At 41.0% G+C, this 18,818-nt stretch overlaps 2 protein-coding genes across 6 annotated transcripts in view; one reads left to right on the forward strand and one right to left on the reverse strand.

The window, feature by feature from the left end:
• Nucleotides 1-8,258, reverse strand: part of LOC139767420 (GPN-loop GTPase 3-like) — a 47,922-nt gene extending 39,664 nt beyond the window's left edge. For all 5 annotated transcript variants that reach the window (XM_071696785.1, XM_071696786.1, XM_071696783.1 and 2 more), the window contains exons 1-6: nt 8,145-8,258; nt 7,092-7,264; nt 6,767-6,944; nt 6,211-6,299; nt 5,214-5,346; nt 4,466-4,599 (exon numbers count right to left, since the gene is read on the reverse strand). In XM_071696785.1, coding sequence (XP_071552886.1) covers nt 4,466-4,599; nt 5,214-5,346; nt 6,211-6,299; nt 6,767-6,944; nt 7,092-7,192 — 635 coding nt within the window. In that variant the 5' untranslated portion in view covers nt 7,193-7,264; nt 8,145-8,258. The remainder of the gene's footprint in view (nt 1-4,465; nt 4,600-5,213; nt 5,347-6,210; nt 6,300-6,766; nt 6,945-7,091; nt 7,265-8,144) is intronic.
• Nucleotides 8,259-8,685: 427 nt separating this feature from the next.
• gdl (gonadal protein gdl) lies at nt 8,686-13,555 on the forward strand. Its single transcript, XM_071696888.1, has 4 exons — nt 8,686-9,289; nt 11,121-11,281; nt 11,426-11,610; nt 13,190-13,555. The coding sequence occupies exons 1-4, from the start codon at nt 9,198-9,200 to the stop codon at nt 13,325-13,327; spliced, it is 576 nt and encodes a 191-aa protein (XP_071552989.1). The 5' UTR covers nt 8,686-9,197; the 3' UTR covers nt 13,328-13,555.
• The last annotated feature ends 5,263 nt before the right edge of the window (nt 13,556-18,818 follow it).

Here is an 18,818-nt window from a genome sequence, read left to right on the forward strand (position 1 = left end):
CTTTCCAAATCCAGGCCCCACAAAACTGTTTCAAGGTGAAGAATCCTGCATATAATTCATTCTTCTTCACTCAACCTCTCCCTTCTGAATGGTGCTGCAATCAGAGTAGGGAACTTTTCCCATTAACACTTTCCTATAAAAATTTCCATGTCAGTACTCTCTCTCCATACTACATGGCATTCCTAATCACCATTATTCCTGCCATCTACCAAGCACGACGAGTGGTAGGCAGGGAGGTGCCTGCTGCTTTATTATCTTGTATCTACCACGTTTGTGTGAATAAATTGTACATTTCCTTTTCCAGAGCCAGAGGTTGAACCATTATGTGACATTCATTTTTTTTTTTTTTTTTTTTTTTTTTTTCATTCATTTCAAGCTAAAAGTTTGTTTCTAAATTGTTCTTACATTTTTCATATGTATATATATGTATGTGTGTGTGTGTGTGGGTGTATGTGCATATGTGTGTGTGTGTGTGTGTGTGTGTATATGTATATATATATATGTATATTATCCCTGGGGATAGGGGTGAAAGAATACTTCCCACGTATTCCTCGCGTGTCGTAGAAAGCGACTAGAGGGGACGGGAGCGGGGGGCCGGAAATCCTCCCCTCCTTGTATTAACTTTCTAAAATGGGAAACAGAAGAAGGAGTCACGCGGGGAGTGATCATCCTCCTCGAAGGCTCAGAGTGGGGTGCCTAAATGTGTGTGGATGTAACCAAGATGTGAAAAAAGGAGAGATAGGTAGTATGTTTGAGGAAAGGAACCTGGATGTTTTGGCTCTGAGTGAAACGAAGCTCAAGGGTAAAGGGGAAGAGTGGTTTGGAAATGTCTGGGGAGTGAAGTCAGGGGTTAGTGAGAGGACAAGAGCAAGGGAAGGAGTAGCAATACTCCTGAAACAGGAGTTGTGGGAGTATGTGATAGAATGTAAGAAAGTAAATTCTCGATTAATATGGGTAAAACTGAAAGTTGATGGGGAGAGGTGGGTGATTATTGGTGCATATGCACCTGGGCATGAGAAGAAAGATCATGAGAGGCAAGTGTTTTGGGAGCAGCTAAATGAGTGTGTTAGCGGTTTTGATGCACGAGACCGGGTTATAGTGATGGGTGATTTGAATGCAAAGGTGAGTAATGTGGCAGTTGAGGGAATAATTGGTATGCATGGGGTGTTCAGTGTTGTAAATGGAAATGGTGAAGAGCTTGTAGATTTATGTGCTGAAAAAGGACTGATGATTGGGAATACCTGGTTTAAAAAGCGAGATATACATAAGTATACTTATGTAAGTAGGAGAGATGGCCAGAGAGCGTTATTGGATTACGTGTTAATTGACAGGCGTGCGAAAGAGAGACTTTTGGATGTTAATGTGCTGAGAGGTGCAACTGGAGGGATGTCTGATCATTATCTTGTGGAGGCTAAGGTGAAGATTAGTATGGGTTTTCAGAAAAGAGGAGTGAATGTTGGGGTGAAGAAGGTGGTGAGAGTAAGTGAGCTTGGGAAGGAGACCTGTGTGGGGAAGTACCAGGAGAGACTGTGTACAGAATGGAAAAAGGTGAGAACAATGGAAGTAAGGGGAGTCGGGGAGGAATGGGATGTATTTAGGGAATCAGTGATGGATTGCGCAAAAGATGCTTGTGGCATGAGAAGAGTGGGAGGTGGGCTGTTTAGAAAGGGTAGTGAGTGGTGGGATGAAGAAGTAAGAGTATTAGTGAAAGAGAAGAGAGAGGCATTTGGACGATTTTTGCAGGGAAAAAATGCAATTGAGTGGGAGAAGTATAAAAGAAAGAGACAGGAGGTCAAGAGAAAGGTGCAAGAGGTGAAAAAAAGGGCAAATGAGAGTTGGGGTGAGAGACTATCAGTAAATTTTAGGGAGAATAAAAAGATGTTCTGGAAGGAGGTAAATAGGGTGCGTAAGACAAGGGAGCAAATGGGAACTTCAGTGAAGGGCGTAAATGGGGAGGTGATAACAAGTAGCGGTGATGTGAGAAGGAGATGGAATGAGTATTTTGAAGGTTTGTTGAATGTGTCTGATGACAGAGTGGCAGATATAGGGTGTTTTGGTTGAGGTGGTGTACAAAGTGAGAGGGTTAGGGAAAATGATTTGGTAAACAGAGAAGAGGTAGTAAAAGCTTTGCGGAAGATGAAAGCCGGCAAGGCAGCAGGTTTGGATGGTATTGCAGTGGAATTTATTAAGAAAGGGGGTGACTGTATTGTTGACTGGTTGGTAAGGTTATTTAATGTATGTATGACTCATGGTGAGGTGCCTGAGGATTGGCGGAATGCGTGCATAGTGCCATTGTACAAAGGCAAAGGGGAAAAGAGTGAGTGCTCAAATTACAGAGGTATAAGTTTGTTGAGTATTCCTGGTAAATTATATGGGAGGGTATTGATTGAGAGGGTGAAGGCATGTACAGAGCATCAGATTGGGGAAGAGCAGTGCGGTTTCAGAAGTGGTAGAGGATGTGTGGATCAGGTGTTTGCTTTGAAGAATGTATGTGAGAAGTACTTAGAAAAGCAAATGGATTTGTATGTAGCATTTATGGATCTGGAGAAGGCATATGATAGAGTTGATAGAGATGCTCTGTGGAAGGTATTAAGAATATATGGGGTGGGAGGCAAGTTGTTAGAAGCAGTGAAAAGTTTTTATCGAGGATGTAAGGCATGTGTACGTGTAGGAAGAGAGGAAAGTGATTGGTTCTCAGTGAATGTAGGTTTGCGGCAGGGGTGTGTGATGTCTCCATGGTTGTTTAATTTGTTTATGGATGGGGTTGTAAAGGAGGTAAATGCAAGAGTCCTGGAAAGAGGGGCAAGTATGAAGTCTGTTGGGGATGAGAGAGCTTGGGAAGTGAGTCAATTGTTGTTCGCTGATGATACAGCGCTGGTGGCTGATTCATGTGAGAAACTGCAGAAGCTGGTGACTGAGTTTGGTAAAGTGTGTGGAAGAAGAAAGTTGAGAGTAAATGTGAATAAGAGCAAGGTTATTAGGTACAGTAGGGGTGAGGGTCAAGTCAATTGGGAGGTGAGTTTGAATGGAGAAAAACTGGAGGAAGTGAAGTGTTTTAGATATCTGGGAGTGGATCTGTCAGCGGATGGAACCATGGAAGCGGAAGTGGATCATAGGGTGGGGGAGGGGGCGAAAATTTTGGGAGCCTTGAAAAATGTGTGGAAGTCGAGAACATTATCTCGGAAAGCAAAAATGGGTATGTTTGAGGGAATAGTGGTTCCAACAATGCTGTATGGTTGCGAGGCGTGGGCTATGGATAGAGATGTGCGCAGGAGGATGGATGTGCTGGAAATGAGATGTTTGAGGACAATGTGTGGTGTGAGGTGGTTTGATCGAGTAAGTAACGTAAGGGTAAGAGAGATGTGTGGAAATAAAAAGAGCGTGGTCGAGAGAGCAGAAGAGGGTGTTTTGAAATGGTTTGGGCACATGGAGAGAATGAGTGAGGAGAGATTGACCAAGAGGATATATGTGTCGGAGGTGGAGGGAACGAGGAGAAGAGGGAGACCAAATTGGAGGTGGAAAGATGGAGTGAAAAAGATTTTGTGTGATCGGGGCCTGAACATGCAGGAGGGTGAAAGGAGGGCAAGAAATAGAGTGAATTGGAGTCATGTGGTATACAGGGGTTGACGTGCTGTCAGTGGATTGAAGCAAGGCATGTGAAGCGTCTGGGGTAAACCATGGAAAGCTGTGTAGGTATGTATATTTGCGTGTGTGGACGTGTGTATGTACATGTGTATGGGGGGGGGGGGGTTGGGCCATTTCTTTCGTCTGTTTCCTTGCGCTACCTCGCAAACGCGGGAGACAGCGACAAAGTATAAAAAAAAAAAAAAAAAAAAAAAAAAAATCTACCACAATTATGATTATGGCATCAAGACGCTACTATTCTGGCAGGTCTCCTATTATCTGTCCTTCTCATGAACTACACCTTCAAGCATACCTATTTAATGCTGATCTCACCCTCCTTCATATATACACTGTTTTCAAAGTTTTCTCACTGTAGCAAGCCTATCTTAGGGTACTGTGAATCTTTGAAAGTTTGGTAACCTACAGGGCTGGAACTGGGAAGCGCAGTCCTACAAAATCAATTCCAAAAGAATGTACGTGTACATTTGCTCCCATGTCAATGATACAAAAGTTAAACATGAGACAAAGAGATTTTTCACTGTATCTGTATCATGTTAATACTCAACTTTATAAGTAATTTTATTCATTCAATCATTAGAAAGCTTTCTAGGTTAAGTACTGGATCTGAACATCTGATTTTCTTAACCACATAAATACCTCATGTATACCTTATAATGGCCTTTGTAAATCTATACAAGATATCTGAATTATTAGCCCTTATTATAAACCTGAAAAAAATCTGCATTATGGCTAAAATCACCACAAAACTGTACACTAACTTGACAATGTTCTACATACTAAAATAATGAAAATAAACTTTACAAAAAATGAATATCCTTACTTTTTGTTAAATCTTGAGATGCTGTGGTCGGACGTAAGTAGCTCATGGATCTCCGGTTCCAGAAACATTTCAAGTTGCTCCAGAGCAGATTTGTTCAACAAGTCCATCTTAGTGAGTATATTTACATGTGGGACCTATGCAAGAACAATCATAATTAGCATTCAACCAGTCTATATTAACTTCTAAACTGCTTCATGAAATGATCCAATGAAACGATCCTATATCATTTTAAACAAAAAAAGGACATTTATCAAGAGACTTAGAAAATATTTACAATCATTGTAAGTCTAAGCCATTTCATTAATATCTACATTTTGCTGACTTTTGAGTTTTTGACAGGAAGAATTTATGTCACTGAACTATCTAGCCCAGGTGAAATGAAAATATATTTGAAATTTTTTTTTAAAGCCATTATCATTTTTAATTTCCACAGCGGTCACTGCATGCTACTGGTTTGCAACTCCTAAAGCTGTTCATCAAGGTGAAATGACCAACCAAGCTCAATAATCTAAATGTTCTTCAATTCAATTCTACTCCAGCAAGGCCTTAACAAACCCATCAGGATTTTGAAATCATTAACTTATGGGACTGTTACAGTTTTACCTTCCACACAGAACAAGCAGTACCCCATTAGTGAAACTCATCTTTACTTCAGATATCTTTCAAGTCTACTCCCTTCATCTTCGTGTTGCTTACAAGAGAAAATGAAACTGATCTGCGATGTGACAATGGCAGACAATATTCTCACCTCCAATTGCACCATGGTAGCCAATGCGGCAAGGGAGCCTGAAAGGAACTTTGCAGCATCTATCATGTAGACAGAGTCGAGCACAAAGACAGCGCACAAATTGAAGTCCCACGAGTGGAGGTGATGCACCAATCTGAAAACATGGCAAAGGTAGGCATAATTTCGAATCAATCTATCATAAACAATAAGCTATAAACACAACGGTGGTTTAGACAGAATGTTCCATCAAACATCATAATAAGAGCCAATAACAAATTTGTGGTGTGCAAATCCTAGGGCATTTATCTAATGCTCATGTATAACATAATTCGTTACTCTGTAATAATTTTTCTCTTTCTCTCTTCCATATAACCTTGCTTTTCCTGCTTTGGTTACATAGCATCTGGAGCTGAGCCTTCAAACAGAAATTCTGATGATTTTGTAATTCCAAGCATTTGCAATCCTACAGTTCCACAGTTTACAATTTACAATTGGATCAATGTAGTGCAGGGGAGTGCCATATTGTAAAAAGGCTGAACCAAGGTATAAGAAGCAAAGGAAACCATGGATTAGTGTGTGGAGTTTAGCTGTATATCAGATGAGGAAGTTTGTTTGCTCCTGACTCAACCTGCCTAGGGTGGGAGAAGCACTTAGGCACAAAAAAAGAGAAAATGTAAACCTCCCTTTCATTTACTTTCCTCACAGCACAAACATTCGCAAACATTTTTTTTATCTAATGATCTCCATCGTATATATTCTGTCAATCAACAAAGGAAAAAATTTCTTATTCTTCTCCATCATATCATTACCATTTACCAAAATCTTACTTCAAGAATCTAACAAAATCATTCTCCATTAATATTATGTTCAATACATGCATCCTCAGCTAACAACTGAATAAAATTACTTCCTCAAGCAATAAAAAGTCACATTTCTCCATCCTTCTTGTTTTATGTCTTACATTTCATTAACATATTAAATATGAACAACAATGTCCGTGAGAGAAATAAACACTGACCTTTTCATGACATCCATATGTGTGTACAGCTCTATCTGTCCAGGGCAATCAAACAAAATAAAGTCATCATTGTAGTCTCCAAGCTGCTCCTGTGAACAGAAAGGCCTGTATTATTGACTGACATGACAGAAGAACATCTCTATTTACAACCAGTCAAAAGCACTTTCAATTTTCAGCTGAAACCACCATTATACCTAAACCATACAATTACTGCAAGCTTATTCCCTCTTTTATGGCAGAAATCTTCTTGCAAAACCCCTTTATCAAAACTGCCAGAAAGATCACACATACCAAACACTTGTCCACACATCTATCATTCTATTATCAATAACTCCATTCCCGTGAGGAAGATTTACCTTGCCAAACTGGGATCCCTAGCCCCAAAACCATCTAGCTGGTCATGACACAAGACATCAAATCCCATGCTAAATTTCTTCATTTAAAATCTACAAGAATGACATACTTTTGTTTAAAATAAGTTATATAATTATAAAACAGAAAGCCCTTTCGAATATTTAAATAACATACAGCACTACAGTACATACAATGTTTTTACCTTTAGCCAGTCCAGACCATCAGGTTCCACGAGATACTCCATACAGAAGACCAAGCCTCCATTTGGACCAAAGTCCAAGTCATCTGCCTGCATCACATCGTCAACTTGAATCAGGTCACGGATGTCTACTAATGGTGCATAAGAAAACGATTCAGCTGCTGGGTCAAGGTTAATCACGCTGAAAATTTCAATATTTATTTTTGTTAATACTTGACAAAGGTCATGGTAAGAGATTCTTTTGCAGCTTATCTTCAAATCATATTTTGCTCAAAATCTATGAAACTTGTAACATATAATAGGAAATTAGATGCTTATAAACACTAACTTGATGACTCTATTGATGGTCTCTGCATGCTTTTGTAGAGCAGCACAGTAAGTAGACTTGCCCGACCCTGCAGGGCCAAGTACGAGCTGTGCATACCTCATTATTATGCCAATAATCCTGTCACTCTTCTCTCAAAACTGCAATGCTCTCGCACTGGGAATTTCAATCCAACTCTGGAAAAGAAAGATTAAGAAAATAATATCCTTGAAATATCCAGAAAATGTTAATTAATTATATCAGGTCGGACGGAAATCCTAAAGCTTATAATCATCATTAAATTCTGGTGTGCTCACAATCTTCCTTGGCCTGGTCACACATATTCACAACTACAACATTAATGCACAAATCACAGCACACGGAGTTCTCGTGTACCTAAATTGCAATTCATCAACATACGTAACATGTATCGTATGTTTTTTATACAGCCTCATGCCACAAAACAGAGATCAATGGCCTGTTGTTGAACTCTATATAACAATGTTTACCAGTGACATCTGAGCTACGTCTCCTCCATATATTTATCAACTGACTATCTCATCCTTGTGTCTCCACTGATGTGATCATCACACGAAACTGCACCTGGCAACTTATCCTGTTTCATTATCCTCGTGGTTACCAGTAAATATCGTATTATATTACGGATATCATTACCGTTTTAGACAACCATCATCATGTTAAGTTTGGTTTAAATTATTCTGTTTCTTTATGTCTCCTGAACGAGACTTAACATTGCACAGATATCCAAAACGGTAATTATATCTAATTCATGACCCAAAATCATTTAAACCCAACCCTTATATTATATACAAATAACCTCTAGGCCATACACCACTAAGGCCTCTCCTAAAACCCCTTCAAACGCTTCAGTTACTATGGGGTTCAGGTGTGTGCATAGCCCGGGTCATTGTGGCCGCCATCGCCAAGCTACATCACCAACACACATACATTCATCATATTCTTCAAGTATTAAGGGTCATCCTACGACCACATATAATCTCACTATCCATACGGTACATCAGTAAATATATCTGAAAGTATTATATCAAGACTCACATGTGCGGTCATGTTGTTTTGTGACGTCACGAACTACAAACCGAACGTAGATCCGGATTTCATTTTTCGTTACAACGACCTATTAAATATTTATATCATTTGTTTCATTACAACGGCTTATTAAATATAATTATATTATTTGTGTCGTATACACATGTATATATGTACATCAGCTTGCCTTTCCTGTTCCCAGCCACTTCCTGCCTACATAACACACTGAAACCACATCCCGTCATCCCAAAGCTATTTTGCATTTATGTAAAATATGAAATGAAGGGAAGTTCCTAGTTTTGGGCAGTAATATATATATATATATATATATATATATATATATATATATATATATATATATATATATATATATATATATATATATATATGCTCACGGTCGCTCAAAGCTGAGGATACAACATACAACATATACAAATACAGAGTTCCACTGTTGTGCTTATGTCATTCAATTAGGTACAATATCAAGAATTTTAATGAGTACAAAAATCCAATTAAACCGCATACGAAATGGTGCTATATAATTAAAGAATATTAAATGTCTGAGCAGTTACCATCAGTATTGTAGAATGAAAAACAATTCAGACAATATCATTACCCCATGACAAACTCACTCCAGTTGTTCTCTGCAGTCATGAATCTAATAAACCTATCTCAATCCACTAATTTTCTCTACGATGGTTCGAAGTAATTCATTGTCTGGATTAGTAGTCAGAAACTGTTCATTAAACTCAGGAAAACGTTCGCGAGTTTAATATCCGGATTTACTTTGTAAACATATCATCTCAATGCGGTCTGATCAAATAATTATCTTATTTTTATTCTGTTGTATTCTTTGTGACCTTTAATTGATTCTCATACTATCAAATAATAAATATTATTTCTCTGAAGACACATTACACAATAGGAACATCACTACTATTTCAAAACAAGAACATAACTAAACCGAATCCCTGGCCACATCCGAACACTTCATATCCCTTCACCTCTGTTGACTGTTGGTTGTTGTTATTGTTGTTTACCGTCTCAATAGTGAGACTGACGATGCATGACGCAGAAACTAACTCATCAGACACGCAGGAGAAGCTGTACAAGATGCTGGAGCAGCTACAGACGCTGGCACGTGACATTCCTCCGTAAGTTTCACGTTGACCTCAGCTGCAGGATGTTGGGTTACTTCAAGTTGACCTCAGCTGCAGGATGTTGGGTTACTCTAAGTTGACCTCAGCTGCAGAGTGTTGGGTTACTTCAAGTTGACCTCAGCTGCAGAGTGTTGGGTTACTTCAAGTTGACCTCAGCTGCTGAGTGTTGCGTTACTTCAAGTTGACCTCAGCTGCAGGATGTTGGGTTACTCCAAGTTGACCTCAGCTGCTGAGTGTTGGGTTACTTCAAGTTGACCTCAGCTGCAGTGTTGGGTTACTTCAAGTTGACCTCAGCTGCTGAGTGTTGGGTTACTTCAAGTTGACCTCAGCTGCAGTGTTGGGTTACTTCAAGTTGACCTCAGCTGCTGAGTGTTGGGTTACTTCAAGTTGACCTCAGCTGCAGGATGTTGGGTTACTCCAAGTTGACCTCAGCTGCTGAGTGTTGGGTTACTTCAAGTTGACCTCAGCTGCAGTGTTGGGTTACTTCAAGTTGACCTCAGCTGCTGAGTGTTGGGTTACTTCAAGTTGACCTCAGCTGCAGTGTTGGGTTACTTCAAGTTGACCTCAGCTGCTGAGTGTTGGGTTACTTCAAGTTGACCTCAGCTGCAGGATGTTGGGTTACTCCAAGTTGACCTCAGCTGCTGAGTGTTGGGTTACTTCAAGTTGACCTCAGCTGCTGAGTGTTGGGTTACTTCAAGTTGACCTCAGCTGTTGGGTGTAGGGTTACTCCAAGTTGACCTCAGCTGCAGAGTGTTGGGTTACTTCAAGTTGACCTCAGCTGCAGAGTGTTGGGTTACTTCAAGTTGACCTCAGCCGCAGAGTGTTGGGTTACTTCAAGTTGACCTCAGCTGCTGAGTGTTGGGTTACTTCAAGTTGACCTCAGCTGCTGAGTGTTGGGTTACTTCATCATCTCCTCGGGTCACCTCCTCTAGGGTCATCATGTTGTACTGCTTCAGGTCATCCCCATGTAGGTCTGGGTCAGGTTTGGTCACCTCAGGTTATCCTCTCGTGGGAGGATGTCGGGTTGTGTTATCACAGGTCATCTTCTCATGGGGCTGGGCATGGTTAGGTTAGGTCAGGTAACTTGTAGCTGGTGCTGGGTTGGGTGGAATCACCTTCTTTTGGGGCTGGGTTGAGTTGGGTCTCTTAGGAGTACCTGCTAAATGTAGCAACAAAAAAGCTTTTTAGGGAACCATGAAAATAACGCAGGTATGGAAGAAACTCATGTTAATTATATATTCATGCTTAGAAGTGGTCGAGATTGGAGAAGCTTGATTTGAAACTTAATTTTTAATTAAAAATGATAAATTATATTTGGATGGTTGTGATCAAGCAAGGAAAATGTAGTGCAAAAGTATGGGAATCAAGACTAGAAATGAATGTAATCTATGAAAACATCACTTAACATGACTCGAAGCCCAAATTTACTTTACTTCTCTATATCAACAGTCCAAACAAACTAACAATATTCATCTTCTGTCATATTAGTTACATGCAGTGGCTGGAAGTGAACACTGCTATTTAACAAGCCTTCCAATTACTGGATACAAATGACACCACAAAATTTAGATGATTTTGAATAAAACATCATAAAAAGGTTATTTTGGTGTTAGGGTATTCCAGTATTCCAGTATTCACAGTCACCCATTGTAGGTGATGGTGTTCCGCATAATCACTAGGAATTCTACATAACCCTTAAAAGGAGTCTTTTCTGAGAATTAGGCTGCTCAGTATTAGTTATCATGTAGTATTCCTAGAAAAGGCAAACAGCTCATATATGACATGGATGGAAATGCTGTAAAAGATAACTGTTTTTCCATTTCAGTAAGTTCCAGCAACGTCTACCATATGATCTCCTGTCTTCGTTGGCCCACGTACTGCTCGACAACACTGTCTTTGAGATAGTGCGTGAGCTTGCAGATTTACAGCACATGACAGAGAAGAGTCTGCACCAGCAGCGTTCTGCCATGGTCAACAGACATAAGGGTGTGTGTCCTAGCTTTGCTAATTTGTCTTTATCAAAGAGATTTGTTTGCAGTTTTTACATGTACCATTACTGGGTACAACACAGATAGCTGGTATTTAAAACAGGTCTGCATCCTGTACTATTTAGTCCAAGATTTGTTGTAGGTGAACGGGATGCATTAGTCAAGACCCAAAGAGAGGAGGTTCTTGCTGCAGAACGTCAGGGGAAAGCTCATGTTGCAGCCCGCCTCCCACGTCTACACCAAGAGCAGCTATCCCAATTAGATTCTCGTCATGCTCAAGAGGTGACTGATGTCCATATACGCATACAGCAAGTGCTGGACCAAAAGGTAGGCTACCTTTGTTTTGTTGATGCTATATTTTTTTATTTAATGGATTTAACATTTTTCATATTTCATGTTTATAAAGAGGAAATGAATTGCATCATTATTAACAAATAATTTTAAAGTTTAATTCTTAGCATCTTCACACACCCCCTCCTAGCTCATAGATATATGAAGCCATTATCATGACAAACAAAAACATAATCCACATCCAGTTCAGTAGCTCTGTGTAATGATGAAATGTCTGGATACAGGAATTAAGGCCATGTGACTTGCTGTTTATTCACATGCACACTCTGGATGAAAACATTCAAATTTGTCCCAGCATATTACCTTCAGATTTGGGCAGGAGGGCAGATTTTTATGGACTTCTGTGGCGTAGTGGTTAGCATTACTGACCATAGGGCCAGCCAGGGTTTGGACCTACGTGGGTTGGCCTACACCCAACCTGGGTGTTCATTTTCCCTTTGGGACTGGTCGATAAATGGTTACCTGCCTTAGGTTGAAGTGTGTGTGTGTGTGCAAAGGAGTAAAGACATACATCCAAGGTTAAGAGACAGGGCAATACATGTGTAAAACTCTGTGCATATCAACAATAACTACTTTTTTATTGTGTTACAGATGGACATACGCTATGTTTTTAAACTTCTTGATGCACCTGAATATTCAGTCTGAAACTCTGCTGGGTATTATGAACAGTTATGTGGAATATAGCTGACATTACAGCACAAGCTTGAAATAGTGGGTAAATGTGATAGAAAGTTGGTGGTGGAGCATAATGCTGATGATGCCAAGAATGTCATTCTGTCATGTTGTATTGTACTGTATAAGGAAATAACAGATAATAATGATCTAGTGATAATGACTCGTGAGACAAATTCAGGACAATATCAGTTTTGTAGTGACAAAAAATAAGAATATGATGATGGTAGTTGGCCATTGGTAAAGGAAAAAGGAGATAACTCACCATGTTGCAAAAGTAAGTCTACCATTTTGAGTTAGGTCTCAAGCACTATGAATTAGCCAAGACTATGTTCTCTGTATGTATGTACGGGATATGTGTATGCTATATTAACAGCACCCTTGCTGGCAAAATCAATATTGTTACTGGCTTTGTAACATATGATTAGTATTACCTCCATTGTAAGTACCAAACTGGTCATATTCAACCCATGAAAAGGAGAAAGTCATATATTAAGAGTATGTTAACTCTTTTACAGCATTAGGTAGAAGCAGTAGGTTGGAACATTAGATAGGAGCTTCTGAAAACACTGCATTAGAGTTGCCCATTGCCAGTGGCTTTTTAAGAATGAGGCACTTAAGTCTAAGAAGTGGCACTAGAGCTCACCAGTTATGGGGACTCTTTTGCCGTGAGCAACCCCATGAAGGAGTTACCAAAGGGAAAGGGTGGCAGAGATATAGACTGATACAGACATACTGGTAATTAGGAAGCAAAATAGAATGCCTCAATGTTCACATGCTATAGAGTATGAGAATTAAGTAGATGGAGTGTTTGCTGTATGTCCTAGGGCAAGTGACTAAATATTTTTATTCTATCTCATAAGCAATTATTATTTCTTGACAGGTGAAGGAGCAACAGTCAACACTGCGGCAGGTTGGTGTGCCAGGGTTCCATGAGACTGACAATCCCATGGAAATAAAGGTTCAGATGTTCATAATGGGCTTCATTGTCAAGATTGGAGGGATTAAAGTACCTCCATGAAAACTGTATATGAGAAAATTGTCACTCTGTATTGTACAAAGATCATCAGTATGTTTTGTATGTGCTCAATTGAATGTATTTATGTCTCACCCTAGACATGAATTCTTTTGAAAAAGATGGTTTATTTAAAGCAACTTCTTAGCTCTGCCCAAAGTCATAGAACTGCATTATCTTTTTTATAAAAATTAACTTTGCTTGGTGGTTGCAGGAATAAATATCATACAGCTAGTTGCATTTTAATTATTACATGATAATAAGAGAATGAACATGTGCAATTGAGGCTATTGTTCTGTTTTTTCATTATTATTATTATCATTACCTTGACACCACATATACAAAGAAAAAGCCAACCATGCTTACTTTTTGCCATACAAATTGTAGAGAACACTAACAGTAGTTTTACATAAATCATCTCAACGAGTGAATTGTTCGGAATATATCAGATTATTTACAGAGCTAAATCATACAGCCAGTATTCTGTAAACTGCCCATGTGTTGAAGTACAATAACAAAGTGTATTACATAAAGTATTCATTGTATATGACTTGTTTACAGCGTAAACTATCCAGTAGTGTTGTAGGTGATGTTAAGCCAGCTTTCTGATAGTGGCCCTAGGTTTCAAGTGTGTTAACATTTTATATAGTTGTCCAAGGTTCAACATATATAACCCCTGTATTTATCTTATAAGCCAGACTAACTACGATGTTTATTCTCTATTAATGCATGTAATACATTCACTATAGTTGTTGACAGTTGTATTATCAGCATGTAAACAGTGCCAGCAGTGAAATATCACTGTATTAAAGTTCACACATAATGCCACCTGTACAACAGGATTCGAACCTCTTACCATTTGTGTGCGAGCTGGGAGCCCAAAGAGCAATAACATAGTTATAAGCGTCCTAGTCATGACTGAACCCAGCTCACATAAGTTGTAAAGGTTCAAATCCTACTATACACAGAGCATTAAGTGATATATATAATTTGAATACAACTCACGTCATTTATTTAAAATTACATTAACATGGGAGGCCAAGTGGGGATTTTTCCTTCAAGGCTAAGTCGTCTGCTCCTGGCGCTACCTCGGTAAGGCGGGAAACATCTAAAGAGGCGTGTTAGGAAGGGAAACTACTACATACAGTCCGTACGCGATTGTTTCCTAGGTGTATAACCATACAATATACGTTGGTTATGATCATCACATAGTTAGGGTGGGTTGTAGGTCGTCATTATCTTCCCGGAATGGGCCTTTCTCTGGCCTTGCCTTCCCCCTCCACAACCGACACAATTCGGGAGGGGAAACCGGGCCAGTTGTGTCAAGGTTACAAGAGCCTGACCTCATTAATTCCTTTTATCTTGCTGCATCAGTCATTGTTGGTGTTTCAGAGGTTCTCCTGGACTATTACCTTTCCTGGAGTTTCCTGTCACCAGCCTACCTAAAGAGGCCAGGCTAACACGACAGGATTTCGGCGAGACCTTTTTGTGCTGGAGTTCGCCTCCCCCTCCTCCAAGACAATACAATCTACCGCTGACATCACCACACCTTTCACCGTGACCCGACCTTCACTACACACACACACAGGCCGGGGACATGGCTGTGTGACCAGTCGTCCTCTCAGCACCTGGATAGATTCTGTCCTCCTGCCCTCAATATACCAGGGAAATACACTGCCGTTAGACAGACATGGCTCAGCAAGAGGTCAACATAGAGAGAGAGAGAGAGGCAAAACATAAACTAATACATTTAGCATTGTCAACGTTGTTATAAATAGGTAAAGGAAGTCAAGCCATTACGTAAATGATGTAACACAGTCATAGTTTCCTAAACCACATTTTGGCGGAAGAATTTGACGTACACGTTATGTATTAGGATCCTCCCTACACACACACACACACACACACACACTCTTGCCCACAACGCAAGTGAAAGTAACACTTTACACTCGATTACTTATACTTAGAAACTGTCCTTGTGGGATACAGCGAAGCTGATTGTAGAAAACGTTAAGCAAGTCTCTCTCTCTCTCTCTCTCTCTCTCTCTCTCTCTCTCTCTCTCTCTCTCTCTTCTCTCTCTCTCTCTTTTTCTCTCTCTCTCTCTCTACAGAAGCATCGCATCGTAGTAAAATGTCGTCATAAATAATCAAGATAAGTACGTGCACATTCCTGCCATGGTATAAACACGCCATTACATGTTCCCACGTTACATAACCTTAAATAAACTGTATATAACCTCCAGCAGTATTAACCATCGTTTACTTGTGGAGGTCAATATTTTCCTATGTTGTTTCCACGTGCCTGGGGGGGGGGGGATGAAGCAGTGGGCACCCCGCCCCCCACACTCGCACCTTCCCAACCTTATTAAAACATAATTTAACAACTTGATGACCACAAGTCTATGTCTCCCAGCCTGTGTCGCCCGCTGACGTACATTACACAAAACATGTCAACCTTGTGTGTAAAATACGTATTAATATATTTCATATATATTTTTTAATTTTCCAAAAGAAGGAACAGAGAATTGGGCCAGGTGAGGGTATTCCCTCAAAGGCCCAGTCCTCTGTTCTTAACGCTACCTCGCTAATGCGGGAAATGGCGAACAGTTTGAAAGAAAGAAAAAGATATATTTCATATATTCCAGTAAAGTTCCAAATAAAGCAGAATTGGATAAACATATACTCTTTCTTCCTAGCAATGGAGAGCCAATGGTAATTGTGGACTAGTGTTCTCTCTGGCTCGTGTTAAATTTTGTTAAATTTAGAATTAATTGATTTTATTTCAATTATCCAACTAGGACAGCTCATGCTGCTGTATCTCACATCAGCTAAGCTATAATGTTGTCCACATATATCTCCGCTTACTAACGCTTCCTGTGGTGTAGGAAGTACACTAGGCTACCTGTGGTGTAGGAAGTACACTAGGCAACCTGTGGTGTAGGAAGTACACTAGGCAACCTGTGGTGTAGGAAGTACACTAGGCTACCTGTGGTGTAGGAAGTACACTAGGCAACCTGTGGTGTAGGAAGTACACTAGGCAACCTGTGGTGTAGGAAGTACACTAGGCAACCTGTGGTGTAGGAAGTACACTAGGCAACCTGTGGTGTAGGAAGTACACTAGGCAACCTGTGGTGTAGGAAGTACACTAGGCAACCTGTGGTGTAGGAAGTACACTAGGCAACCTGTGGTGTAGGAAGTACACTAGGCAACCTGTGATGTAGGAAGTACACTAGGCAACCTGTGATGTAGGAAGTACACTAGGCAACCTGTGATGTAGGAAGTACACTAGGCAACCTGTGGTGTAGGAAGTACACTAGGCAACCTGTGGTGTAGGAAGTACACTAGGCAACCTGTGGTGTAGGAAGTACACTAGGCAACCTGTGGTGTAGGAAGTACACTAGGCAACCTGTGGTGTAGGAAGTACACTAGGCAACCTGTGGTGTAGGAAGTACACTAGGCAACCTGTGGTGTAGGAAGTACACTAGGCAACCTGTGATGTAGGAAGTACACTAGGCAACCTGTGGTGTAGGAAGTACACTAGGCAACCTGTGGTGTAGGAAGTACACTAGGCAACCTGTGATGTAGGAAGTACACTAGGCAACCTGTGGTGTAGGAAGTACACTAGGCAACCTGTGATGTAGGAAGTACACTAGGCAACCTGTGGTGTAGGAAGTACACTAGGCAACCTGTGATGTAGGAAGTACACTAGGCAACCTGTGGTGTAGGAAGTACACTAGGCAACCTGTGATGTAGGAAGTACACTAGGCAACCTGTGGTGTAGGAAGTACACTAGGCAACCTGTGATGTAGGAAGTACACTAGGCAACCTGTGGTGTAGGAAGTACACTAGGCAACCTGTGGTGTAGGAAGTACACTAGGCAACCTGTGATGTAGGAAGTACACTAGGCAACCTGTGGTGTAGGAAGTACACTAGGCAACCTGTGATGTAGGAAGTACACTAGGCAACCTGTGGTGTAGGAAGTACACTAGGCAACCTGTGGTGTAGGAAGTACACTAGGCAACCTGTGGTGTAGGAAGTACACTAGGCAACCTGTGGTGTAGGAAGTACACTAGGCAACCTGTGGTGTAGGAAGTACACTAGGCAACCTGTGGTGTAGGAAGTACACTAGGCAACCTGTGGTGTAGGAAGTACACTAGGCTACCTGTGGTGTAGGAAGTACACTAGGCAACCTGTGATGTAGGAAGTACACTAGGCAACCTGTGGTGTAGGAAGTACACTAGGCAACCTGTGATGTAGGAAGTACACTAGGCAACCTGTGGTGTAGGAAGTACACTAGGCAACCTGTGGTGTAGGAAGTACACTAGGCAACCTGTGGTGTAGGAAGTACACTAGGCAACCTGTGGTGTAGGAAGTACACTAGGCAACCTGTGATGTAGGAAGTACACTAGGCAACCTGTGGTGTAGGAAGTAGATCAGAGGAGAAACTTGACGAGGGGGAGAGGGGGGAGGAGGGGTTAACCACCCACCCGGTGGACCCCAATTGGCCATTCATAATTGCGCAGTTGTGTTGATCATGTGGTACATGAGGCACAAACTGACTTAATAACTTAGATAAACACGTGGAGGCTACATGCAGCAGTACCATCCCCCCCTACACAATCCTTACCTAAGTTTACCATCCCCCCTACACAATCCTTACCCAAGTTTACCATCCCCCCCTACACAATCCTTACCTAAGTTTACCATCCCCCCTACACAATCCTTACCCAAGTTTACAATCCCCCCTACACAATCCTTACCTAAGTTTACCATCCCCCCTACACAATCCTTACCCAAGTTTACAATCCCCCCTACACAATCCTTACCTAAGTTTACCATCCCCCCTACACAATCCTTACCTAAGTTTACCATCCCCCCTACACAATCCTTACCTAAGTTTACCATCCCCCCTACACAATCCTTACCCAAGTTTACAATCCCCCCTACACAATCCTAAGTTTACCATCCCCCCTACACAATCCAAAGTTTACCATCCCCCCTACACAATCCAAAGTTTACCATCCCCCCTACACAATCCAAAGTTTACCATCCCCCCTACACAATCCTAAGTTTACCATCCCCCCTACACAATCCTAAGTTTACCATCCCCCCTCCACAATCCTAAGTTTACCATCCCCCTACACAATCCTAAGTTTACCATCCCCCCTCCACAATCCTAAGTTTACCATCCCCCCTACACAATCCTAAGTTTACCATCCCCCCTACACAATCCTAAGTTTACCATCCCCCCTCCACAATCCTAAGTTTACCATCCCCCTCCACAATCCTAAGTTTACCATCCCCCCTCCACAATCCTAAGTTTACCATCCCCCCTCCACAATCCTAAGTTTACCATCCCCCCTACACAATCCTAAGTTTACCATCCCCCCTACACAATCCTAAGTTTACCATCCCCCCTCCACAATCCTAAGTTTACCATCCCCCCTACACAATCCTAAGTTTACCATCCCCCCTCCACAATCCTAAGTTTACCATC

The sequence above is a fragment of the Panulirus ornatus genome, chromosome 61, assembly GCF_036320965.1.
Source record: "Panulirus ornatus isolate Po-2019 chromosome 61, ASM3632096v1, whole genome shotgun sequence".
Classification (NCBI taxonomy): Eukaryota; Metazoa; Arthropoda; class Malacostraca; order Decapoda; family Palinuridae; genus Panulirus; species Panulirus ornatus.